General features: G+C 40.3%; 1 protein-coding gene across 22 annotated transcripts in view; it reads left to right on the top strand.

Moving 5' to 3' along the window:
* dmd (dystrophin) overlaps positions 1-27,882 on the top strand; it is a 458,768-nt gene that overhangs the window by 198,459 nt on the left and 232,427 nt on the right. For 17 of the 22 annotated variants that reach the window (XM_035998529.1, XM_035998533.1, XM_035998522.1 and 14 more), the window contains 7 exons: positions 1,363-1,464; positions 4,918-5,025; positions 5,154-5,333; positions 12,478-12,647; positions 12,748-12,783; positions 22,161-22,284; positions 27,745-27,823. In XM_035998529.1, coding sequence (XP_035854422.1) covers positions 1,363-1,464; positions 4,918-5,025; positions 5,154-5,333; positions 12,478-12,647; positions 12,748-12,783; positions 22,161-22,284; positions 27,745-27,823 — 799 coding nt within the window. The remainder of the gene's footprint in view (positions 1-1,362; positions 1,465-4,917; positions 5,026-5,153; positions 5,334-12,477; positions 12,648-12,747; positions 12,784-22,160; positions 22,285-27,744; positions 27,824-27,882) is intronic. The other 5 variants (XM_035998526.1, XM_035998523.1, XM_031291960.2 and 2 more) reach the window with 1 other exon arrangement.

The following is a 27,882-nucleotide window of genomic DNA, read 5'->3' as shown; positions in this document are numbered from 1 at the left end:
GCCACATGTCCAAATCTTTGACACATAAAGCATCTTAGGGGTGAGGGGACATACAGCCTCACATCATAGCACATATATCCAATGAATACCTTATCCGGGAGCCTTTCTTCATCAAAGATTATCAGAACCGAGAGACGTTTGACCTCACTTATTTTTGCATTTGTTACATTTCCTTTGACGTCATCAGCTGATAATCTTACCAGAATCCCTGTCACAACTCCCCAGACCAACTTTCTTCTTTTAATTTATAGAACACTGCACTCTCTTATCATCTACTTTATTCTTCCGGATTGCTTTCCTTTGTTGTTCTCCATCCTTACATATAATTAACATTGAGCCATTTCTCAATATCTTAGCACTCCTTACCTCCCCGATTTCTTTACCAATGGCTTTAGTTAACCTTATCGGATTCTATGAGCCAAACAAAGCTCCTTCTTGCACAAGTTTGACAATCACCTTAAACTCATCTCTACTTCTTTCTACTACATCTGTTCTCCTCACGCAATCATTATCACTATCATCTGATTTAGCATTTCTGCTCTTTTTGCATTTATTTCTTCTTACTATATCCCATTCTCCAGTTTCATAATTCCCGTCGCCACCTTCGTCCATCTCTAACCCGCTTCCTACTCCGTCACTTCCCTCTGCCATCTCTCGTCCAGTCACAGTCCAGTGCCGTTTCCCCAGTTCAATGCCGTTGGTCGCTCTCCTCCTACGCTACTCATTCGCTACTCTCGTAACGAGCAACCGACTTTCATGTGAGAAAGCAGAGAAGCTACTTTTTTATAAAGAAGAACCTGCCACTGTTCCTGAAGACGTAGGCTAAGTAGGCTTATGTCTAGGACGTTGTGGGTTGTGGGTCCATCCACTTTTTTGCACTCTTTTTAATGTGCTTTACTGTAACGTTACATTCTTTCAGCAGTTAGTTATAATTCCAATATAGGCTATTTAAGTCGGGGGGCTCAAAGATGACCAAATAATGATGGCCACAAGTTCTCATCACGTTATGTCTTTTTTTTCAGCTGAAATCAGCTGTTTGGAATTATAACTTTATTTTATTAATCAAGGTTTTCTATATATTTCAATATTGTTGCTGCAGAAATGCACCAAATTTGCCATCATTCTGTTTTGAATGTGTTTTTAGGTTATAACCAGTTTTGAAAACGGTTTGTTACCATTTGAACAATGTGCTGCAGGTATATAGTGCTTTGAAGGTGGTGGAGTATGAATGAGAAAAGCGTTCATGAATTTTGGAAAATGTAGACATTGAATGCATTTGATGTGAAAGCAATGAAAAATAATTAATAGTTTACTGCTACTGTGTGTGTGTGTGTGTGTGTGTGTGTGTGTGTGTGTGTGCAGGTGCTAGGTGACCGCTGGGCTGCCATTTGTAGATGGACAGAAGAACGCTGGATTCTACTTCAGGAGATTTTACTGAAATGGCAGCACTTCACTAATGAACAGGTATGAGCGTGTGTGTGTGTGTGTGTGTGTGTGTGTGTGTGTGTGTGTGTGTGTGTGTGTGTGTGTGTGTGTGTGTTGGTTTGAGGAACTGAGACAGTATTACAGTCTTATTTCCTGCATGTATAATGAGATTAGATCATCCAGATTGTGTCTGCTCCTCCATTTGGCAAGCTTTAAGAAAAATTTAAAGCTGAAACGTACTAAATATTCATGAAAGGATAATAACAAAAACAGGGAATTATGTTCTAAAATGTCTAACTTTGGAAGACACCACTTGATTTGTCTAAGTCAGACTATACCTTCCAAAAAAAATGTAATACATTTTTGCACTACAAGTGTAAGAAATATGGTTTATATTCCACATTCTATTGACATTTTATTTAACATTCCCTTCAGCCTCAGCTGTACTTTTATGTTTAGTGCTAATCAGCAAATGTTAGTTGCTAACTTGCTAAACTAAGATGGCAAACAGGGGAAATGGTCAGCATTTATATAGCGCTTTTCGACCTTACCAGACAATGCACTTTACACTTTGCCTCTCATTCACCCATTCACACACACATTAATACACTGATGGTGGGGGAGCTGCCATTAGAGTTTAGATTCTCTGGCCGGGTTGGGCCGATATGTCCAGCCACTATCCTCGGGCCGGGCCGGGCCCTTGATCAAGCATTTGTGCTTTTTTAGTCATTACTTTATTAGCCTAATTTGGTGGGGAGAAAGCTATGCCTTTCCAGCTTCTCCCGTAGCTCTGAATATATGTCCTGCACTGACTTGAGTGTGAGGTAAACTGTGCTAAATAGTGTCTCCCCCATCTGCAGCACTGTTTTCGATAATTGTGCAACCAGGCCAGATTGTTTCAGATATCTCATGAGTCCTTTAGCAGCAGATATGGTCTCTCCTATATCTGGCGCGTTGTCGGCGTTGGCATGCAGACCGTGCCAAAGGACAGTAGCCTATTAATTAGTTGATCAAGACAAGAAAGTTTCCTATATGGTTCCAGGGCTTTGATTATGTTGCTGCCTTGATCTCTTACCCACAGGTAAAAGGAATTGCAGTTGAGAACGTCAGTCATAACGGCCCACGTATTAAAAAATTGTCGGGTTTAAATCGGGCTCGGGCTCATAATTACAGTTAATGTGTTGGGCCGGGCTTGGACACAACGTGCACGGACTCAGGTAGGGTCGGGCTTGATTTTTTGGGCCCGATCTAAGCTTTAGCTGCCATGCAAGGGGCTGGCCTGCCATCTGGAGCAACTTGGGGTTCAGTGTCTTGCTCAAGGACACCTCGACAGGAGAAGTTGGGGATTGAACCGTCAACCTTGTGGTTAACTCCATCTCCTGAGCCACACCCACCCGGCATAACAACTATACCTGCTAAACATCAACAGCATGCTGATCTTTAACTTCATTTACACCTACTGTCAACAAGAGTTTACATTATCTAGAATTTGTATACATTGTGAGAAGAACTTAATATGCAAATTAGTTAGGCGGGGCTGGCAGATTTGTCAACAAACATGGCGTGTCAAGCAATTCCATGGACGGTCATCATTCATTTTTTGCAACGGCAGACTTATAGCTACTGCTTCTACTTGAAGCTTTTGCAGGACTTGCTTAAACTACCAGGAATAGGCAGAGTTAGTTGATCTTTCAACCTGCCGAATGGATTGTTTTCTCAAGAATGTTGTCATGCTGTATGGATTGCATTTACACCTGCTTAGATGCGATCACAATGTGACCAAGATGTATGGTGTGGCTGACCCAGTCACATAGCGATCACAATACATTAACATGCATTTTTCCTCATCCAGATAAGATATCCAGATATAATGCATGTCAATGCCAGGTGAAAATGGCATGACAGACAAGGCATTAAGTATTGATAATGTGGTACCAGTTGGCTCATCAACTAGCATTTAACACAAAAGCTGAGGCTCATTGGCATGTCATTTTATGTGCAAGTATTTGGTCATAAACCAACGTATTGGACAAATTAAAACATGACCTGATGATGGCACTGGAGGAAGAGTCAGGGGAGAGTTCACAAAGACCATTGTGACTCTTTAACGTAATCAGTCTCTCTTTCCTTTATTAGTGTATTTGCAGTTTATATTTTTAGCCACAGCCGACTTTGTAAAGGAAATTAAGTGTCTCACGATATCCAATATGCTCATGTTCTGTTATTAATTGAGGAAGCTAAAATCACAACATCGGATTATACACGATTAACTGATCAGTCCTAATTAAAAGCCCAAAACTGGATTTGCTTTGCCGCCCTTCGGGTCATAGTCACCCTTAGTTTACTGTTTTATTCATTAAAAAAAAGACAATTTAATGCTTTAACATTGGCGCCACTTAAAGAGAAATCGATTAAAATATATTTTTATAATACAGTATACAGTATACATACAGTATAACAAAGTAGTGACATTTTAAGAAATTGTATTCCTGATATTTTTGTTCAATAACACTATAATAAAATGTAGATAATTCAGTTTTTGTTTGTTGGACTTGGCTGTTTTAAAGTGTCTGTGCATACTGTATAATTTTACATTACAAATGTGTGACTAGGGGCCTCAGCGGCCCATTTGATGAAGTGTGATTACTTAGTTACACAGATAAGTACGTATTCATCATTAAATAACCTCTCCACTGTGTTTTATAATGAGGTAACATTGGCTGCAATGGCGTCGAGAGTTCCATAAGAACCACATTTAATTTGATTAATTATTCATAACATCAGGAAATACATTGAATTCAGTTTCCCCCGATTTCTGGCTAAATATTTGTTCAACTAGGCTCTGGTTGCAAATGAGCTGTCCGTGCACTGATAACAGAAATATCACCTTGTGATTCTGGGCAGAGTGAGAGATGCTGTCAAAGAAAATAGGCCTGAGGAGGATGCTGCAGTCAAGAGCTGTTTGTACCCACAGGAGGCAATGGCCTGAAGTGCACCACCACATGATAACATGTCTTTCTCCTCCTGCTCCCTATCTTCCTGTCTCCTTCCCCTTCTCTTCCCTTCTGCCTTTCATCCATTCATCTTTCCTTCTGGTTTCTGCATTCTACCAATCTCTTCTCTTTGGATTTCTCTACACTGCTTCTTTTCTCTTCTTTCCTCTTGTTTCACTTCCTTATCTCTCCTCTTTTCTCCTCTTCTTTTATATCATTTTCTCTCCTCTACTTTTCTTTTCTTCTCTTTTCTTTTCTTCTTTTATGTTCCTCTCCTCTTATTATTTCCTCTCCTCATTACCTCTCCTCTCCTTTATCCTCCTCTTCTTTTTTCCTCTTTCCCTCTCATCTTTTCTTTATTCTCCTTTCCACTCAACTACTCTATTCCTCTCCTCACTTCTCCTTCTTCTTGCTTCCTCTCCTCGTTAATTCTCCTCTCCGCTCATCTATCCTCTCTCCTCTTTCCTTCCTCTGTGCTTCTTTATCCTCCTCTCCTCAGTGTTTATTTGACTCTTGGCTGACTCAGAAGGAGGAGCTAGTTCGCTCCATCAAGACCTCCAACCTGAAGGACCAGGCAGAGATGGTGGCCTGCCTCCGCCGTCTTGCTGTGAGTCTCCCTGTAACAAGGAGAAGAAATATACGTGAAGTAATTTTCATCCAAGTCCTGTAAAAACAACAGGAACGCCTAAATCCCCATCCTATGTTGCTTGTGTGTATGTATGTTTGTTCCACCAGACGGTGAAGGCAGACCTGGAGGTGAAGCGTCCCACCATGGACAAGTTATGCTCCATGAGTCAGGACCTGCTGTCCAGTGTCAAGAATAAAGAGGTGGCCAGCAAACTGGAGGCCAGACTGGACAGCTTCGCTCAGCGCTGGGACCGACTGGTCCAGAGTCTGGAGATGAGCAACTCCCTGGTACACAACACATACTCAATTGGGTTTTACAACCTTTATATACAAGGTTGCTAAGGATTTGTTTTGGTGTATTTTAATTGGTGTAGAGTAACATTATTGTATGTACGTGGACAGACTGGTCGGACTGGATTATTAGCCTAATTCGGTGGGGAGAAAGCTATGCCTCTCCAGCTTCTCCCGTAGCTCTGGGTAGGCTGCATGTCCTGTACTGACTTGAGTGTGAGGTAAACTGTGCTACATCGTGTCTCCCCCATCTGCAGCACTGTTGTCGGCCAGTGCATCAGCATGCAGACCATGGCGAAGGACAGTATTAATTAGGTGATCGAGACAAGAAAGTCTCCTATATGGTTCCAGGGCTTTGATTATGTTGCTGCCTTGATCTGTTACCCACACTATTCGGCTGAGGGAGCTAGGGTCGAGTTTTTTTTTTACGTTTCTTCATTCGGATCCATTTGCGATCCATTCCATTCTGACTAAACAAACAGCACAGTTTACATGCTTCGTCCTTGTTGCATTATTCATTAAGATAATTCTAAACAGATTTCTGTAGTTCAAACAACTCGGAATTGTAGTTGAGAACATCAGTTATAACGGCCCACGTATTAAAAAATTGTCTGGTTTAAATCGGCCTCGGGCTCATAATTACAGTTAATGTGTCGTGCCAGGCCGGGCTCGGACACAACGTGCACGGGCTCCGGTAGGGTCGGGCTTGATTTTTTGAGCCCGATTAAGCTCTAAACGCTAATATTTCAACTAGAAAGCCTACATTTTGATTAAATAAGGAATATGTTATAAGTAATTTCATTTTTTAATTAACTTGCCCAACACTGGCCGTCAACATGAGGTTGCCAGAGAACCAGAGGATACTGGCCCTCATTTATGAAACGTGCTCTCCCTCACAGCTGTTGCCTGGTTCTGACTCATGAAAAAAACACGAGTAAAATAAAAGACACTACATAAACTCCACTACTGTGTGTTTATTTAAATATACGTAAACCATGTAGGCCTAAGAGATTGCAATATAAGCCTGTATATTACTATAGGGACTATAACATACATATGTCAAGGATGTATAAATTAAATAAACTTCAGCTGGAGTCCGATTTATCACGGCAACACTGGTGACTGCATCAGTGATCTCTTTCCATTCCCCATTCTTTCTACAGCCTTTAATAACAGTTTTCAGGCTGACAAATCTACACACGTAAGTGCAAATGAACCTGCGATATCAGAGTTTCAATCTCCACCTCTGGAAAGTTCTTAGCCGGATTAAGTCTCGCCATGTCGTAAATTGTAGGGGCGAGGCCTCAAAACAGAGAATATATTGGGGCGTGATATTTAAATTACGATCCTTTCCAGCCGCTGCATTTATCAATGTACAACCATTGTTACGCTCTGATTGGTATGATACAAACGTTTAATGAATCACACGTGAAGCCTGTCGTAAGAGGATTTCTGCGCTCATATCTGTGCTGGTTTCTACGTTAGGTTGATAAATGAGGGCCACTGTGTCCAGCCAAGAAATTGTTCCAGCAAAGTTCCCATAAAACAACAGCTTGTCATTTTTGTACAGATTAAACACATGCGATATACATGTTAGATAGTAAACTTTAGAGGTGCTGGTAAGCAGATTTTTAAACGTAATAAACAGAATAGCTGATTCCCTCTACTTTCAGTCTTTATGCTAAACTAATCTGATAGACCCACAGCTCAATCTCTATAGATCTCATCAAACTCTTACAAAAAAGTGTATATTCCCCAAAACTATTCCTTTAAAATAAGCAAATGTCTTTAAATGAGCATAAACCTTCCATTGCCACAAATGGTATTCCCCCGTAAGAAAAGGACATGTAAGTTAACTTCATGTGTAAAGGTAAAGTTTAGCCATAACAACTTTGCTTTAGCCTTTAGCCTATGGTCTGGTTAGGTCAGTCTGGCAGCTTTGGTCCTGAGGGCTGAGAGTCTGGACTACCAGCTAGCTGATTGCACTTTATTTCATTCACTCAGTGTCCCATGTCTTAATCAGTTTGTGATTAGGTAGTAGAATGAAAACCAGCAGGAAGTTGCAACTTAAACCAAGATTTAAAAAAAGAAAAGGCTGATTAAAGAATAGTAGCTTGAAGAAAGGAAGACAGTTAGGATTAAAGGCAGTAGTAAGTGTTACCAATGTAGACAAAGACTTATCAAAAACTGAACAACATGCCTTCTTTATGTTCCCGTTTCAACCTGGAAGTAAAATCCGATCTAAGTGATCGGATCCCAAGTGGACAACTCTGAGTACAGGTGAATTTTTTGTTTCATAAAATGCCCCCGAATTCACCAATATGTATGATATTACTACAAACATTCCTGCTCTTATGTCGTCTCCTTTTGTTATTTATTAGTCTCCACAGAGCTGCGTAAGCTGGCAAACTGAAAGCAGTGGCTGTGAAACAGTTTAATTTCTTATTTTGTTTCATCAGCAGTAATGTAACGCCTCCTACGTATAAGCGAACATAAAAGTAAAATAAAGCAGATACAATATAGAAACTAATCTTAAAACCACAGAGATTCAGTTAGAAGCTACACTGAGACTTTTAATGAGACTGTTTTTACTGTGGGCAATGCTTTTTCAAGTCATTGCATGTTTCAAATGTATGATTTATGTGATAGTTACAACTCACATTTATAAACACACAGACGCGCACACACACACACTCACACACATCCAGCCTGTATGCATGGACGTGTTTATTTGCATATAAAGCGGGGAAGTGAGATCCGATCACAAGTGGTTAATCAAGACGCATTTGAAGACACATTCTACTGCCAGGTGGGAACACACGTACCAAGAGCTGTCCACTTGAGATCCGGGAACAGGGCCGTCGTAGCTCGTCTTCTTCTATTCTTAAATAAGAGTCAGTGTGCTCTGTTCTAATTTACCAAACTGGTCTGTTTTGGTTTATAGCCTACAGATGATTCGCTCTGGTTTACTGTCAAAATGAAATCCTTGTAGCACCCATACGCACATTAGGTTACATTTGTCCAGCTAGAAGAACACTGCTATGAGAGTCCTGGTAGCTGCAAGCAGAGATGGGAATAAGTCACACACAAGTCACAAGCAAGTCTCAAGTCTTAACCTTCAAGTCTCAAGCAAGTCCAAGTAATTTTTTGTGACAATCAAGCAAGTCAAGTCAAGTCATAGCTTTGGTCAAGCAAGTCACAAGTCAAGTCATACAAAAGTTTCCATTTTTAAACAAGCTAAAGACAGTGGTTATGAACTGCTGAGTTTTTTTGCATTTTTTCCTACTCAATATTCAAAAGACATTGCATCCAAGCCACATACATCTGAACAGTTTAAATGTATACAGATACAGATACAGGTAGGTATTACAAGTATAATGGTTTCTAAGTCAAATAATATTCTTCAAACATGCCTCACTTTTATGGGACAGAAACACATCCTTTAACCTTTCCTTCTCTTAAAGAAACAAAACCATATTCTTTAAGAGTAGCTGAATCCCACCACCTTTGCGTAATTTGGAGAGATTGACTGAGTGTATTTATCACATGGAATGAATAGCATATGTTAATATTAATATTATATATGTTTGAGAGGCAGAGTGAGTGAAAAGTTATTAATATTGGTGAGTGAGTGTGTGCATGTGTGTGTTAGAGTGCAGAGTGTGTTGTGTGTGTATGTGTGCCTAGCTTTATTCACATACATACTGTGTGTGTGTGTGTGAGAGAGAAAGAAAGAGTGCAGTTTGTGTTGTGTGTGTGTGTGTATGTGTGTGCCTAGTTTTATTCGCGCTTACCGCCACCTTGAACAAAGAGGGGAGGGTGTGCATATTCATGGCCCAAAACTGAAGGGAGTTCTGTCCATCATAAACGTCCAAGTAGTGGTTCAGCTGAATATGGGAACTGGAACCCGAATCTCTCCCGATTTGAAGTGTCGATGTGGTGGTGGTTGACGTCGGATATTTTTTGTACTGCAGACCTTACAAACTGCCGTTCGTTTCTTCTTTGCCTGGTCAGATGTGTAATCCTTATAGACAAACTTTATTATTTTCGGTGCAGAGGGATCCATGACGTTAAGTTACTAGCCGTAGCCAGTCTCGTTTACTGCAGGTCTGCCGCCGCATGCCGCGTCATCCTATCAACGGGTTCCCGTGCATGCATCAGCACTAAAATCAGAAAGTTAACTCCTCCTCTATCCTTTATCAGAGGGGAAAAAATATACATTTATTAAACAGAAAGTCAAGTCATTTCAAGTCATTTGACTCAAGTCTAAGTCAAGTCTCAAGTCATGAATATCAAGTCAAAGTCAGGTCAAGTCTTTTATGAATGGTTTTCAAGCAAGTCTCAAGTCCTAAAATTTGCGACTCGAGTCTAACTCGAATCAAGTCATGTGACTCGAGTCCCCCATGTCTGGCTGCAAGTGTTTGGCCTGAGGGACGGAGAGAAATAAATGTACTGGCTTGGTGGGAGAAGTCATTGAACACCTACAAAGGTTTGTTACATGCCAGTGGAGATGAACTTAGGACTGACAATTATGTGTGCAATCCTTTCGTGATTGCACTACCCTAAGCAAACACAGTGATGACGGAGGTGCCTTCAATCAGCACTGTCATACAATTGTCGTTCTTCTTCTGCAACTAAACAAACTCCTCTTCGTCTTTATCATTGTTGTTACATCTGTGTTTTTAAAACTGACATGCTCACTGACAAGTAATAAGATAAAGACAAAGTGCTTCTTTGGTTCTGAAATTTTGCTGATAAAGACTGATAAGCACTGTAATGTTACTTTTAGGCTATGTTTAGACGGAAACGATCTGAAGAGAAAACACAAAAGTGGCGTTGCGTTCTCACTTTTTATTCTGTGTTTAGACGAGCGTTAATGGGGGGGGGGAAATCTGCGTGCATATGGTGACGCAAGTGTGTGTGAAATGCGATCCACCAAGTCCGCGCGCCTGCATAGAACTTTCCTTCTACTTGTCTCCCTCTCCTCCTCCCTCCTTCTCCTCTCCATAGTAGCACGAAGCGAACAACAAAAGCTGACAATTTGGTCTGGACAGACGAAGAGGTGGAGTTATTGCTCCAAACAATACACACACAGGCACACACGCGACACACAGACACACAAACACACACACACTCACACACGCACAGTGCGTTTTTACCCTTTAGACAGAAATGCAAAAGGTGGAGCGTTTTTAAGATTTCCACTCTGGAGGGTGGTTTCACTTTTTTGTGTTTTTAAGCCCCAAAAATGCCTTCACCGTCTAAACGAAAGGCACATCTGATAAAATATTTTGTTGTTTTCACCCGCGAGCGTATTCGTGTAAACAGGGCCTCAGTCTTGAAGCTCTTTGGAGAGCTTCACACTGAGAATTGAGAAAATGCTTGGAATTATTTATATTATAGGTTTGCAAAGGAAACTTTATGCCCTGAAGTGCTCCTTCTCAGGCAGCCCTTTCTGTACTCAAAATTTCAAAAGCTGGGACTTAAAGGAATAGTGAGACATTTTGTAGTATCCTTTCTTAAATAATGAGCATATTTCTAAAACTGTCAAACCTTTTCCTTTCACACTGCCAGAGAGGCTCATTTTAGGACATTACTTTTGATTTTTAAACTTGATATCCATTTAGACATAAACATAAAAATGTAGTTAAAATGTCACTATTCTTATGTTGCACCCTCTTTAGGAAGCACAGCAGTGGAGAATCAAATGTGGAGTAAGCCACAGCTGTAAATAGTCCCCCCCCCAAAAAGACACTATTTCCTCCTGTTTGAGTCACTAAAAACTACAGTGAACAGTTTTAGGAAATTACTGAACTTTTGTTTTTATTAAACTAAACTAAACTACATATTTCTATTTATAATACACTATTCAAAATATATGTAAACTCAGGTATGAACTGAAATATTAGAAAACAGATAACGTGATAACAACATAAACAATTTTCCAAAGTTGCTACACCATCCGTCTTTCACTCCCTCTCTCAATCTCTTTGTCTCTCCCTCTTTCCGGCAATTTCCACTGGATGCGTAACGGCTGCGTAACGGCCGCGGAACGGCTCCGGAACGTCGACGGAGTCATTAGGTTTCCATTAAAGTCAATGTATGTATTTCCACTGACTGCAGAACGTCTGCGTCCCTACTCCGTCCCAGCTCCGGCGGTCCACAGCCCTCCGGGGCAGATACGCAGAGCTTCTATTTTTGCTGGACGCCGGAGAGCTCCGCAGCAATTTAGCACACGGCAGATAGTGCGGGACAGGAAGTCGAGCACACTAACAAAATAAAAATCTGGTTATTTTTCAAAGTAAAATACACCGTGCTCACGGCGGATCATATTTCCCTGCACTACACCTTGAAAACACAGCACAGAGTTGTTTCCCCTCTACTCCTCTGGATGGAAACAAACTGTTGTTGGTTTTGTGGTTCTATTCTATGTGAATTTGCGAGATCTTGTGGGTCCTCGTGACTACAGCTGTCAGTCATGGCCACAGCCATGCCGCAACAAATCCGGACCTAGCGGGTATTGACGGACGGAAGGCAGCGCACGCAGCCATTCCGCAGTGGAGCCGGTCCGCAGACGTTCCGCATCCAGTGGAAATCCCCAGTTTCTCAATTACAAGTCCATTATAATCAGTCAGATAGGTAGCAGATTGACCTCTGCAGCCACACACACTTATGCTGCGAACACACACACACGTTCCCATGGAAGCAAGGCTATCGCATCTTGTACTCGCTACTTAACTGTCATTAGGCTCTTCTTTTCTGAAACAAACCTACACACACACACACACACACACACACACTTTTCTCTCTAATTTTTTTTCTTTCTCATTTATCCTTTTGTGCAGTTACACAGAAATCGCTACTTAACCATTTCATAGCTGTCTGAGTACACACTCACAGACACACACACACATACTCATATTCGTTCATATGTAGCTCAATGACACTGTTGCACTGTGTGTGTGTGTGTGTGTGTGTGTGTGTGTGTGTATATGTGTGTGTGTGTGTGTGTAGGACTGAGAGTGCGTCAAGTGGGGATTTGGGATCTGTACGACTTTGACAGATCCTTGTAAACTGACATAGTGCCTGCTGTTGCTTATAGTTTGTCTAAATGTATTGTTTGGTGTGTGTGCACATTTAGCTCTCATCGGCTGTCAGCGTGGCCCAGCAGTCTGAGCTGACCCACTCCGTCACAGCGACCGTTACCAAGGTGACAACAAGGGAGAAGGTGTCAGCTGTGCGCCAGACCCGAGAGTCACCGCCACCACAGAAGAAGAGACAAGTTGTGGTGGATTCTGAACTCAGAAAAAGGTAGGTGTGTGTTGCCTCACTCACTGAGGAAGTCTACTTTGAATAATTCTTAGTATTATAACATCCAAAATTTCTTTTCTAACTTATGTGAAATGTTCAGTTACATGCACCCCTTTCTACTGTCTTATCTCAGCAGGTAGGTGATCAAAATTAGGCTACTGCAGATACTGATAATAAGTATTTGTGATGTAATAATAGAGAATAGGTATTAAAGCAAGTGACCTTAGAAGAGGATCTGTTATGCAGTGGTGGAAAGTCAGTACAGTACTTTTTTACAGCTTCAAGGAACTGTATTGCGTATTTCAATTTGACTTTAATCCTTTAACTACACTACATTTATAACCCTGATGATGTCATAGTGATGTCATCAGGGTTGTCTCAGCTTCTGCTTGAATACTACAAATTTATAACAGAAATCCAAATTCGGGGAATGTTTGAAAGCGAGGAAGTTTGAAAGCTGTGGGTGTTTATTAGGCAGGGAGTTTCAAACAAAAAGAATATATTGACTTGGGTTATGGGAAATATAGGATCCAGTGTTTTGGGAGCTTGAGTCTTAGGGACTAAGGCTACTTTCACGCTGACTTTACGTAAGACTGACTTAAGCAAAAAACTGCTTTTTAAAATCTGTCTCTTGGAAGTCCCCAACTTTATGGATGTGTAATATCAAGTATCTGGAGTACTCTTTTAAGAAAAGGATATGAATGCTTTGTTCCACCACTGCTGTTATGTTAGTTTTTAGTGATTACATAGATGACTTTAAAGCTTGTACTTTTAGGCTAAATTAAAGTTCCCATGTTTGAATACAATTTCCTTTTCATTAGTTTTCATTAATTTATTTAAAATTATACTTTATTATGCTGTAGCTCAGTTCAGATTTGGTTTTGTTTGTGTTATGCTTTTTTTTTTAATTTGTATAGGCTACTATTATACTTAGTTCACTGTGTGTATATATGTATTTGGCGTGGTCAAAGCATAGGGGTCGAAGCAAACCTTTAACAATAAAAAAGGAAGTCTCTGCTGAGTTCATTGATACCTCACATAAGACTCTACCTTAAACTGGTCACCAGTTATGAAAGGGGGCGTGGCTTATACATAGGGGCGCGGGTCAAACCATCACCAATGAATAAGGAACTCTCTGCTGAGTTCAATGATACCTCACTCAAGGGTGTACATCAAACGGGTCATAAGTTATAAAAGGGGCATGGCTACAGCATAGGGGACGGGTCAAACCATTACCAATCAAAAAGAAACTCTCTACATCATACAGTTCATTAGTTGTCAAAGGGGGCATGGCCAAAGCATAGGGGTCGGGGCAAACCTTTACCAATAAAAAAGGAAGTCTCTGCTGAGTTCATTGATACCTCACACAAGGGTATACCTTAACGGTTCAAATGTTATGAAAGGGGGTGTGGCCTGAGTAAGTGGGCGTGGTTAAAATATAGGGGGCGGCTCTGTATCACATGTAGACCACACATTATAAGTTTCATGTAAATCGGATGATGTTTGTCATATAAGGCTGACTTCCTGTTGCCAGCTATGACCAAAAGTCAATTTTTACCTATAAATGTCCTCAGGCCTGGACTCTTGGGGGTGCTATGACTTTGAGTAAATATCGGCCTTTAGATGTCGTCAGGGTTGGACTCTTATGAATCCTGAAAAGTTTCGAGCCAATTGGACAATGTACACTCAAGTTACACCCACTTCCTGTTTCGATGGCGAAACGCACAAAATGACCGCGCCGCCACGGCCATGCCCTATGACGAAAAGGTTTTCTTTTAATAGCTTTTCATTTTTAACATCTTAAGATGGCACAGACCAAATTTGAAGTTGATCGGATGAAATTTCTAGGAGGAGTTCGTTAAAGTACGACATGTGGAAATGGCCAAAATCACACTAATTTCGAACTTTCAATTCAAAATGGCGGACTTCCTGTTGGGTTTAGGGTATGGCTTCAATGACGTGTTTTGTATGTCTTGACATGCTTCATATGTGTACCAAGTTTCGTGAGTCTACATTAAACGTACTGCAGGTGCTCAATTTTAATTTTTATAGGGGGCACTAGCGAGCCATTTTTGTGCGCCTATTCCTGAAACCCTTAAAATACGTAAGTTTTCACCAGAATTCATGCGACCACCAATTTTGGTGAGTTTTTGAGTATGTTAAGCCCCTCAAAAAGGCGATTCATTTGCCGGATGAAGGAATAATAATTCCTTCAGTTCCAATAGTATGGAATGCCATTTTATTCAATATTAAATAAATGAATAAATACATGAATAAATAAATAAATATGCCTTTGAAATACATCATGAAATAAATAAATGAGGCAATAAATACATCTTGAAATAAATAAATGAGGCAATAAATACATAAATAATTAAATAAATGTAAATATTCATATAACAATTAATCAATTAGTTAAATAAATATATTAAAAGGTTTTACTTTTAGTTATTTCATGGTACTTTTATTTCATAAGTCCACATTTATTTATTTCAAGAGACTTTTATTTCCTAATGCCACATTTATTTATTTCCATTTCTTATATGCAAATCAGGGGGCGTGGCTATCTCTCACATTCAGAACAGAGCCGTGCTCTGTACCCTGATGGAGCAACACCACCAGTAGTTCGCGGTGCTCTGTACCCAGCCCACAGTCACCTATTCTGGGGTAACTAGACCACCACAACTACCGCTCAACTGACGGAGCAACACGACCGGCAGTTTGCGGTGCTCTGTACCCAGCCCACAGTCACCTATTCTGGGGTAACTGAACCACCAACTAAACGACTGCTGTGCAAGAAGGAAACAAGATGAATGAGGACAGACCGTTGCCGTGCTTGCATCACTCCCTTATCCCTCCTACCAGTCCCTATGGCCACTTGGCCAGTGTGAATGCAATTGGAAAACACGGTTTTGGGGGAGAGTAGATCTGTTTAGAAGTGGACTTTTCCTATATCCGTTCCTGTAACAACTCGGCGGCTATAGTAAGCGGAGTGGCAACCGGGAGAGTCAGGACTTTTCCCGGTGGGCCGGTTGTGTTTTGGTGCCGCGATTGCCGGTCTGATAATAGCCGCTTTCCGGAAGGAAGGAAGGAATTTTTGCAGTTCCTAGAACATAAAATTCCTAGAATCCTTTTTTTCTCGTGTTCCGACTGGACCAATTTGGGGATTTTTAAGTTCCTCTGGTCGCAGTTCCTGAACTCTTTCAGCTACTACTTCAGGGCAGGGTCTTTTCGCTGTTCCCTTTTCAGCATAGGAATCTAGGTCAACGAGGGTCGGGTGTCCGGTACAGACAGACCAACAACGGGACAATTTTAACAATTTTTGCCATCTTATTCATCACTAAATTCACTTCTGACAACGTTTTAGGCGATAAATTAACTGTTTAGATTTTGATTATAGGCAGTCTTGCGAAAAATTGATGGCAAATTGACAATTTGCTTCAAAGTTTTCGGAGTTGAGAAGCTCCATGAAGTGAGGCGACAGCCAGCAGGCACGTGCCGGGGCCGCTAGCTCGTCGCTCGACCAGTCATGCTCAGAGATCCCGCTGTAAGCTGGAGGTCTCTCAGACTTGCGGGCTTGCAAGTTCTTGGCAACACCATCCGGCAACCTGGTGTGCGGCCGCTGCCCGCGGGTCAAACTGTGCAGCCTCTGCTCAACCCGTGCGGTGGGCCGCAGCAGCCTCTTATTTCAATACAAACACAGGCTAATCAGAAAGCACAAAGGAAGTGCAGGTCAGAACCATGTCTAGGATTTTCAGAAATATAGGGAATCAGTGAGAGTCTAATGATGAAAAGCCAAAAAATAAAAGGGAGAGGTGGCGCTGAGATGGTCAGACTCAAAAGGAAAAAAGGGATTGGGTTGCTTGCTGTACTGTGTGTTGTTCATTCATTCACCGGCCCATCCGAAACCCACCCCGCCCCCCACCCCCCTACGAAATTTCCCGGTAGATTTTTTTGGTCCCACTCTGCCGCTGTCCACAAAAATAGTCCCATATAAGTCCCATTCACCTTGTCTCACACTGTTCTGAATGTGATAGATAGCCACGCCCCCTGATTTGCATATAAGAAATGGAAATAAATAAATGTGGACTTATGAAATAAAAGTCTCTTGAAATAGATAAATGTGGACTTATGAAATAAAAGTACCATGAAATAATTAAAAGTAAAACCTTTTCATATATTTATTTAACTAATTGATTAATTGTTAAATGAATATTTACATTTATTGAATTATTTATGTATTTATTGCCTCATTTATTTATTTCATGATGTATTTCAAAGGCATATTTATTTATTTATTTATTCATGTATTTATGTTTTATATATATAATTATATTCATTTATTTAATATTGAATAAAATGGCATTCCATACAGTAGGGCCTTCGCCGCTGTCGGCGCTTGGGCCCTAATAAAAGACATTGCATAAACTCCGCTACTGTGTGTTTATTTAAATATAGGTAGGCTACACCATGTAGGCATAATAGATTGCAATATAAGCCTGTATATTACTATGGGGACTATAGCATACGTCAAGGATGTATAAATTAAATAAACTTCAGCTGGAGTCCGATTTACCACAGCAACACTGTTCACTGCATCAGTGATCTCTTTCCATTCCGCATTATTTCTACAGCCTTTAATAACAGTTTTCAGACTGACAAATCTACACACGTAAGTGTAAATGAACCTGAGATATCAAAGTTTCAATCTCCACCTCTGAAAAGTGCCGCTTCTTAGCCGGATTAAGTCTCGCCATGTTATAAATTGTAGGGGCGAGGCCTCAAAACCGAGAATATATTGGGGCGTGATATTTAAATTACGATTGTTTCCAGCCGCTGCATTTATCAATGTACAACCATTCTTACGCTCTGATTGGTATGATACGAACGTTTAATGAATCACACGTGAAGCCTGTCGTAAGAGGATTTCTGCGTTCATATCTGTGCTGGTTTCTACGTTAGGTTGGTAAATGAGGGCCACCAGGGGCGGATCTAGAAAAATATTTATGGGGTGGCGAGAGGGGGGCAGGAATTTTTGAGGGGTGGCAACATATGGCAGACGTATATATACTGAATTTTATCACAGTTTGATGAGAAATAGTATGTACACACTACAAAAGGGCACAGGCTGCCATTTACAAACTCATGCAGACAAACTTAATCTCATGCAATCAATATCTTGCATTTGAGGTTTCGTTTGAAACAGTTCATATTAGGAATAAGTGACCATACAATGTGATCTCACTTAATAGGAGATAGAAGTATGATAGAAGTAAGGGGCATTATCACAGGAAAGGCATTAAGGTAAGACACAGGTGATGAGTGGCAGATGTGTGAGAGGGGAAGCAAACAGTTTTTGACTGTGTCAGAGAGGCAGCGTTGCAGGTAGCATTTAGCAGTGTTAACAAACACTAACATTTTAGCCTGGGAGAGTATTTTTAGATTAATTTGTTTAATTTTTAATTTAATCTAAGCAATAGATCTAAAATACATTATACACAAAATATAAAAACTCATCTCCCCATCTCATCACACTTTCACACTGACAACTTTCCCTAATTATTTATATTTAAGCAAACATGAATTTTTATATTTATTTGATGTCTAAGCAATGTCTCTTAAATTTTATAAAAATGTCCATCTTTGTCATTTGTTGTTCTTATTCATATGTAACTTAGTATATGCAGCAACAATTTCCATACCATGTGGACCAGCTCGACTGGAGATCGTTGGTGATGGCCCAGGCACTCTGCTTTTCCTTTCACTGTCTGAGCCCTGCACGGTATCTTGTCTCTCGCTTTCTCCCTCCTCATCTTGGTGATGCTCTCCCTCCATATCTTCACCGCTGTGGTGTTCTCCCACCTCCTCCTGTCCCTGGTCGCCTCGGCCTTGTAGTCTATCTCTGTCACGTTTCTGTTGCCCTTTTCTCTCCACCTCGTCTTTGTCTTCCCTCTCTCCTTCCACCTCTTTTCTCTCTCCTTCCACCTCATCTACCTTGCTCAGTTGTTCATTTTATATTTATCTCGCCTTTCTCTTTGGTGAGAAAAAACTACATATGCTACCTTTCCTCTTCATTTCTGTAAGATTAAAAGTAATTTTACAATGTTTTCCTTGACAGATGAATCAGTATTAGCTTTTGTAGCCTACTTTACACAGAACAAACGTCAGACCTAAGTAACATTATATGTATAGTTAGCAAAATAACGTTCTTCAACCTGATTTTTATCATCTCAAAATCAGCATCGCAACTATGCTAGCACTGTGCTTTCGTTATAATTTCATTTCTTGATAGATAGTTAATCCGTTTTGACTTCTTTCCTCCTGTGTCTCCTTTCCTCACGACTCCTGGCTCCCTCGCTTTGCGCCACTCAGTTTTCCAAACAAATCAGGCTCGTGCCGCTCTGGCGTCATCTCGTGCTGCATTCACTGCAGTCGGACATTGGAGATTCACGCTCATAAATTGTCAAATTGGCCATAACTTTTAATTCGTTGCTGCCAACTGGGGTGGCAGCAGGGGTGGCAAGGCTTTCTTTTAGGGTGCCATTTGCCACCCTATGCCACCCCTGTAGATCCGCCCCTGAGGGCCACTAACTTTAAATGTATTTAATTAGGGCCCAAGCGCGACAGCGGCGAAGGCACTATTGGAACTGAAGGAATTATTAGGGCCCGAGCACGAAAGTGCGAAGGAACCTATTGTTTTTGGTCAGATTATTATTAGGGCCCGAGCAGTGAAACTGCAAGGACCCTATTGTTTTCGGTCAGATTATTATTTTTCCAATGCCTTCGTTGCATTTTTGAGGGGGTTAGAATGCACGAAAACTCACAAAAATGTGCACACGTCACAACTGGTGAAAATTGCAAAGATTCAAAAAAATTACTCATATGCACCAGTAGGTGGCGCTACTGCAGAACAAAACGCGTTTGGCCCTATAACTCCCTTATTGTTTGTCCCGGCAAATGAATTGCCTTTTTGAGGGGCTTAACATATTCAAAAACTCACCAAAATTGTCGGTTGCATCAAGTCTGGTGAAAATGTATGTATTTTAAAGTGCCCATATTATGAAAAAATCACTTTTTCTGGGATTTGGGGTGATCTGTTGTGTCTCTGGTGCTTCCACACACATACAAACTTTGAAAAAAATCCATCCATGGTGTTTAGAGTGAGATACGGTTTCTGAATGTGTCCTGCCTTCAGTCTCTGGGTGAGCTGTTCAAAATCGGAACGAAAACGAGCAGGCTAACCGCAACCATTAGCTCGTAGCTCATATATGCTAACGCTAGCATGCTACCTCATTCTCAATAGCAAAGCACTGCTACAACGCACACAAGTTCACCATAATCTACAAAAGAACTACTTACATGTGCGCCCTCATTTAGAAGTCTCCCAGCTAATCCTGCCTTGTAACTGACCGAAGTTGTAGAAACAGCCTTTCTTTTACTGTCTATGGAGCTAGCTAGCTGACATGATCTACATCTGAGCTACTGGGCATGTGCAGTGCAATCAAAGATAGTACAGAAGAAGAAAAAGAAAAGAGGTCTCACTCTGTAGCTAAAACAGAGACCAGCTGAAAAGAGGAGCTGCAGCAGTGAGAGAGAGCGGTGCAGTACAACAAAAATATGGTGTTTTTTGAAAATTAAACCATGTAAACCTATTCTGGTACAACCTTAAAATACAATTATGAACCTGAAAATGAGCAAAATATGGCTGCTTTAATGGTTTCGGGAGTAGGCGCACAAAAAAGCGCCCCCTACAAAGTTAAAAAAAAATTGAGCCCCTGCAGTGCGTTTAACATAGACTAATGAAACTTGGTACACATATGTAGCATGACAAGACGTACACAAAACGTCATTGGAGCCATACCCTAAACCCAACAGGAAGTCCGCCATTCTGAATTGAAAGTTCCAAATTAGTGCGATTTTGGCCATTTGGTCCATTTGATTTTGGTCATACTTTAACAAACTCGCCCTAGAGATTTCATCCGATCAATTTCAAATTTGGTCTGTTTCATCTTAAGACCTTAGAGGTGAAAAGTTATTAAAAGAAAAACTTTTCGTTATAGGGCATGGCTGTGGCGGGGTGGCCATTTTGTGCATTTCGCCATCGAAACAGGAAGTGGGTGTAACTCAAGAGTACATTGTCCAGTTGGCTCAAAACTTTTCATGATTCATAAGACTCTAACTCTGAGGACATTTACCGGACAAAATTGACTCAAAGTCATAGCGCCCCCTAGTGGCAACAGGAAGTAGGCCTAAAAGTCAAGATGCTATACTTTAATGAACTTCTCCTAGAGATTCCATCCGATGGACTTCAAATTTGGTCTGTCCCATCTCAACACCTTAAAGATGAAAAGTTATTAAAAGAAAAACATTTCGTCAAATGGTGTGGGCGTGGCGTGGCATGGCGGCCATTTTGTGTGTTAGTGATGAACGAGAAAGTGGCTGTAACTACAGTGTACATTATCATATCTGCTTGAAATTTCCCACAATCAACAAGAGTCCAGGCCTGAGGACATATACAGGCCAATATTGAATTTTGGTCATAGCGCCCCCCGCTGGCAACAGGAAATCAGCCTTACATGACAAACATCATCCGATTTATAATGTGTGGTCTACATGTGATACTGAGCCGCCCCCTATACTTTAACTACGCCCACTTACTCAGGCCACGCCCCCTTTCATAACATTTGAACCGTTTAAGGTAGAGTCTTGTGTGAGGTATCATTGAACTCAGCAGATAGTTCCTTTTTTATTGGTAAAGGTTTGCCCCGCCACCCTATGATTTGGCCTTGCCCCCTTTCACAGCTAATGAACTGTATGACGTAGAGTCTTGTGTGAGGTGTCATTGAACTCAGCAGATAGTTCCTTCTTCATTGGTGATGGTTTGGCCCGCCCCCCTATGCTTAAGCCACGCCCCCTTTCATAACTGGTGACCCGTTTAAGGTAGAGTCTTATGTGCGGTATCAATGAACTCAGCAGAGACTTCCTTATTCATTGGTCATGGTTTGGCCCGCCACCCTATGCTTAAGCCACGCCCCCTTTCATAACTGGTGACCCGTTTAAGGTAGAGTCTTATGTGAGGTATCATTGAACTCAGCAGGGAGTTCCCTTTTCATTGGTGACGATTTGCGGTGTCTGAGTGCCACGCAAATGCACGGTCGCAAGGAGCGGCGTCCGCCAGTAACCCCGACGTGTGCAGAGGCGCAAGGGCCTGTCCAACGCTGCTTGTAGCTTTAATTACATTTTTTATTTCTACTTTTAGGGTACTGTGTAGAGATTCAAGTTGCTGTTTAAAATACATGTGAGGAAAATGCTAAATCTGACTTTTAATGTTATCACTGTGAAGTACTAAGCAATCTGCAAATTAAATAATTTAGAGTTAACAGGAACAATTAAGGATGCAATCTTAAAAATGTACTTTTCATAGAAAGCCACAGCAACAAGTATCTTTTTTGCTCAACAATTTAAGCACAGCAAGTAATATTGCCAAATGCATGTTTGTGTTTGTGTCATCAGGTTTGACGTTGACTTCACAGAGGTCCACAGCTACATGACCCGGGGTGAGGCCATCCTACAGAGCCCCGAGTTCTCTGTGTCACGTAAGGATGGCAGCATTCAGGAGCTGCATGACAAAGTCCAGGTAAAAGCACTCTATGTGTGTCATGCCCAGTAGACCTGTGATGCTGAAATAATAAGGTTCCATCACACAGGTGGGTAAGAAATATTCAGCAGACACAGGGCAACATTATCATTCATTTGGAGTTGTGTTTGTGTCCAGATGATGAATGTATGTCAAATATTGACTCTATTTTTTGCTCTGTTTTGGTCTGTACCAACTCATAAGAAACATATCTGTCTCTTTGCTGCTAAAATGCTGTGTTCTCTTGCTAGTTTCTAACTTTGTTTGCTGTTTGGTGAAGCGTTGCCAACAAATTTAAATGGAAAGTAGCTAAATAATTTATATATATATATACAGTGCTGCTCATAGGTATTCATACCCATGCTAAAGTTGACTAAAAGAGGAATAAAAAAAATCATCTTTTGGAAATTAATTAATGCCTTAATTAAAAAAATGAGGAAAAATCCAACCTTTTAAGGACACCAATTTTTGGCATGGTTTTATTTCAGTTAGCCTAATAGCTGGTTTGATTTGCATTGGTATGGATCTTATCTCAGTTAGCTATTAGGCTAACTGAAATAAAGTATATATAATAATATATAGTATATAGTTAAGAACACGCCCCACGTGGCGTCGCTGTTACCTCCACTCATGAACTTCGTTATAACTTTAAAACATTAAATCTTCAAAATATACGGTCATGCGACACAACAATTGAAAGCTTAGCCTCTCATGATTTAATTAAGCCCACACACAAAGCATAAGATGCTTTATGTCAGTCATACAACTGTAATCAAGTTAAAGAAAATAAAGAAATACAGAAGTAGACTGTGCAGCTAGTGTCGAGAGTCAAGTGTGTATTCATACCTTTTTCATTCTCCCTTTATCCACAACGGTGATATAGTCCCAAAAACTTTTTTTTCATAACTCGCAAACAGTCCAAGGAAATGGAATATTCAAGCCATTTTATCCAAAATGAGCTGTTCGCTTCACAATCTTGAAGTTTCTGGCCGAACAATTTTTCATTTCCTGACTGTGTATCACGTCTCTCTCCTCTAAACATGTTCAAGTCGTGATTCACTCGGATCTTTAACCCGAGTCTTTAAATTGACTCACGAATCGCAAGTCTCTAGTATCATTAACCCGGTTCAGTTGAGTCCTACTACAATTCAATTTAAAATGATAACAGCGCCACACACAAACCTCTTGCAACATTAGCTTCTACTAGTCCTAGCCATCTTAGCTGCAAAAAGCTTTATAACTTACAATTTCGTAGGCAACAGCAACTCCACAAGTCAACTCAAGCGACTGAGTGAGCAGAGAGACAGTCCCGACCCACAGATTCAGAGCTGGAAGCTCGCAGACCATGGGATTCACTCAAGAACTCACGAGTCATCGAGGGCTCGTGAGTTGTCGGTGATTCATGAGTTCTCGCGCGAATCAGCTGGCTATATGAGTGGATCTGACTCAGACGAGCGAGTGAAGTCTCTCCTTGAGCTCAGAGTAAAGCAAATCCACAACAAAAGCCATTCTTTCACTTCTGAAATAACATACAATGTTCTGCACGTAGCCTGGCTAAGCCTACTGTAGGTTTGGTGTATAAATGTAGTATATTAAAATGCAATTAGGTCGAGCAGACAGTCCGAAACATTGTAAGCTCGCCTCGCCGACAACTCATGTTTTTTTTTTTTTTTTTTTTTCGTTATAACATTTATTATTCAAGTACAGATACACATACACGTTGAAAACATTAAATGCATACATACATGAAAAAGGGGCACATGGAATTTACATTAATGAGGTTGTAAGTCATTGTAAATGTTCAGAGTCTGGATGGCTTTCTTATTTGTCAGTCCTATTAAAGTTTCAAAATATAATTTCATGTCATTTTTAAATGAATTTTCGGTTTTCTTTCAGACCATTTACATTTATGGATATAATGTTTTCCAAATAAAAAGATTCTAAATAAAAACATGGCATTTTATCCAAAGCAAAAGCTCGCCTTGGATGTAGCATACAATACTGACTCAAGTGACTCGCACAACCCGGATCAGTTTAGTGAGTGACTCAGAATAACCTGAATCCTTAAAAGGAATCGAGTTTGCCAGGCCTACTCTCCTCACGCTAGACCTCTAACAGCCAATGAGGGCATCCATTATATTCTCTGAAGTCTTGCGAAGCAAACAAGACCTCTCCTAAGCCAATCCGATCCCGGGAGCCAAAGATAGCCAGCGGAAAGCCCAATGATAGGTTGGCAGTCGATCTCGGTCACGGGTGCTTTGATCGACATTTGCTTCAGCCAGTTACAATTTTATGTTACGAGACCCTCCTACCCTTTTAGTCAATAAGGAGACCATTTAAATGAGCCCATGCAACATGATGACATTTTTAACCCTGTAATGGCTGTAGCTGTTTCAAAGCACAAACAGTGACTGTTTTAATGCATACCACTCCCTGAACCATTTATAATTACTTATTTCTATATATTGATGTATATAGTTATTTCAAGTATGTGTGTGTGATTGATGTGGGTGTGTTTTTGTATTGAGCTGCTAACATTACATCAATATGCATCTAAATTATGGTGACCAGATGTCCCAGTTTGTCAGGGATTGTCCCGTAGTCCTGACAAATATCTTTAAAACACTAAAATCTCCACTACTACAAAATTGTCCTGGTTTTCACCACAATTAAAATAATAATTATATATATTAGCATGATTGCCGTACTGTTTAGTTCCAAAACATCCAAAACACCGTACGAAAACATAACGGATCAGACACAAGCTTTTATTTTGAAAAGTCAAAGCTTGCAGACTGCACCAAGCCGGGAGGGCATGAGTCTCCAGGCTGCAGCCATACCCGACTCAAATATCCTTTCGGTCCCGGTGATATTACATATATATAAACAACAGCCTTTTCAAGGCATTTGAGAAGGAAGGAGTAGTAGCATGCAAGCTCCCAAATTGACGCTCGTCTGAGAAATGGAGTTTTGGATAACGTTCAGCTTTGGCAGCTTTACCTATATGCTAAAATAACCAATGACTGAGAAAGCCTAGTGAAGAGTCCATAGCAACCAGTGTTGTCAATTTGTTATTACCCAGTGTGCTTTGCTGAATGGTCTCAATGTTTTATTGTTTTATTTCATGTGAATACTAGTTTACTAGATGAGTAACTTAGTAGTTGAAGTAATGCAGTAATGCAGGAAGTGTGCATATAGTTTCCATGCTTATTGTGTTTCCACAACAATGTTAGTGAGTAAATCTACTGAAATGGCCACCACACCATAACAGAGGAGTGTGATGCGTAAGATGAGAATGCAGAGGTTTAGTCATGTATGTCATGGCTGTTAAAAAACAATTGCTATCTGTATTTTTTATTCAACAAAAAAATCGTTGTTAAGGCTGCTGTAGCTCTTTCTAACAGAACCTGTCATTATGCTCACGCTTAGCTGTTGTGCCGAAGAGAAAGTCGTTCTTTTCTAAAGAGCTGCAATGATAATGCTTTGTTTATGACGTCCATGGTGTTCAATGTGCGCTCTGTAGGTATGCTAAGCACTGAAATAATTGTCCCCCATCCTACGCCAATGGTGCATGCATGAACGTGCTCATTGGAGAAAATCCAGACACTGTAATAAAATCACTCTTGTAAACTCTGTATTTTGAAAGAAGAAAAAAAGAACTTAAATTGTCAAGTTAAATGATTAAAAATAAAAGCAAAGGTGAAAGAGTTGCCCAGACAAACAATGGGGATCAGTGATTGGTTGTATGCACATTCACAGTTCATTCACGTTTCTGTCTGGCTGCTGATTGGTCATGGCCTCATCACTACAACTGACCGCTTTCACATTACATATAATAATTCAACCCATTGTTCATATAAAAATATTGGTCTGAACCTCTTTAAATTAATCAAATTAAGCATATATATGACATTTTGTAAATATTGAGAGCCATAGCTTAACATTAAATTTAAACACCGTACTAACTCACTTACCATATTATATTTTCTAAAGTGCTTGTTCTTGACTCAAAACATTTGCTACAACTTGAAATTAGAGGCAGAACAATCTTTATATACATTCACTTATATAAATACAATATGTTATTATAATTAATCAGAAAAAAACACTGAATAGATAACGCTTAGAAATGACTCACAAAGCGCCAATGCAGGGATTGTTAATGATAAACAATTAAAGCTGTAGATTAGGCACAACAAAAACTGTTGTGACTGTTAGTCCACATTTGTAAATGTGCTAACAAATCATGAATAATAAATTGGTTTAACACTCAACAATCACAAATCACAAACACTGTATGAAGCTTTTAAGCACTGTTTGTGAACAAGATATAAGATATAAAACTTAACTACATAATGCATGCAATTGGATAATAGATGCACACTCGTGAATTTTACTGTATGTAAACAGATTCTTCAAAATGTCCTCTGATCTTGGTTGTCTCTTTAACTTTGCTGTCACCTTGACTATCTGCAGCAGCTTTTATGAGAAACAGCATTAAAACCTTCCAGAACACAATATTAGGATGCAAAATGAGTCTAGATTTTATTCTTTTTACATGCTAAAGGTATAGGATCTCTCTATTAGAAAGACAATTACAATACAATGTATTAAGAAAAAAAAAAACACTATTTAAAGGAGCAGGTCACAAAGGGAAATAAGCTTTTTTATTTTCTTGCAGACAGCCAAAAAAATTGCTACTACTATGTCCGTACACTACTGTAAATACTAGAGCCAGCAGTCATTTATCTTAGCTTAGCATTAACACTGGATATAAGGAGAAATTGCTAACCTGGCTCTGGCCAAAGGTGAAAACATATGAAAACGTATATCTTGTTTGTTTAACCTGTACACAAAAAACAAAGTTTAAAAACAGTTGGAATGCCTTGATAGTGGTAACAGCGCATGCCATATTTCTGCAGCATTCCAGGTTTGATTACATCTCAGTTTAACAAGAGTTGTGTTATGTAGGTGTTCTATTTTCATGTTTTCTCTGAAAGATGTTACTGTAAGCTGCCCTGAATGAAACACTTCCTCCACAATTTTTACATTAAGTCCTGTGGGCTTCCTTTTAGTTGTTGTAGAAAATGTTGAACTGTTCCTTTTGACAGAGTATAAACCATTTCCTGCTGAAATGTTACACTTTCAAGAATTAGGCTTTAAAATGATCAATAAGCTATCTGTTCTCATCAAAACCTTCTGTTGTTTTAAAAAATGACCAGTCATGCTGAGGTTGTCGCAGCCGAATATGGTCTGCGATTTATGAAAGCTACAGGAGTTCTTATTCCTTGGAAGTAATAGCCTGTTGAATTGGACATTGATCTTTCTTTGTAATTAATAATAATTCTCCTGCTATCTGCCTATCATTCTTTTTATTTTGCTGTTTCTTGTCCTTTAACTTCCTATCTCGTACTCTGCCCCATCACTCTCTCTCCCTACCTCTCTTTCTCTTTGCCAAAGGTGATAGAAAGAGAGCGGCCAGAGAAATACCGAAAGCTTCAGGAAGCAACACGTACAGCGCAGACCCTGGTCGAGCAGGGTAACGTGCACTCTCACACTTACACACACTCATTCACATGCATACACACACACGCACGC

The sequence above is a fragment of the Sander lucioperca genome, chromosome 24, assembly GCF_008315115.2.
Source record: "Sander lucioperca isolate FBNREF2018 chromosome 24, SLUC_FBN_1.2, whole genome shotgun sequence".
Taxonomy (NCBI): domain Eukaryota; kingdom Metazoa; phylum Chordata; class Actinopteri; order Perciformes; family Percidae; genus Sander; species Sander lucioperca.
This window is presented reverse-complemented; position numbering and strand designations above follow the sequence as displayed.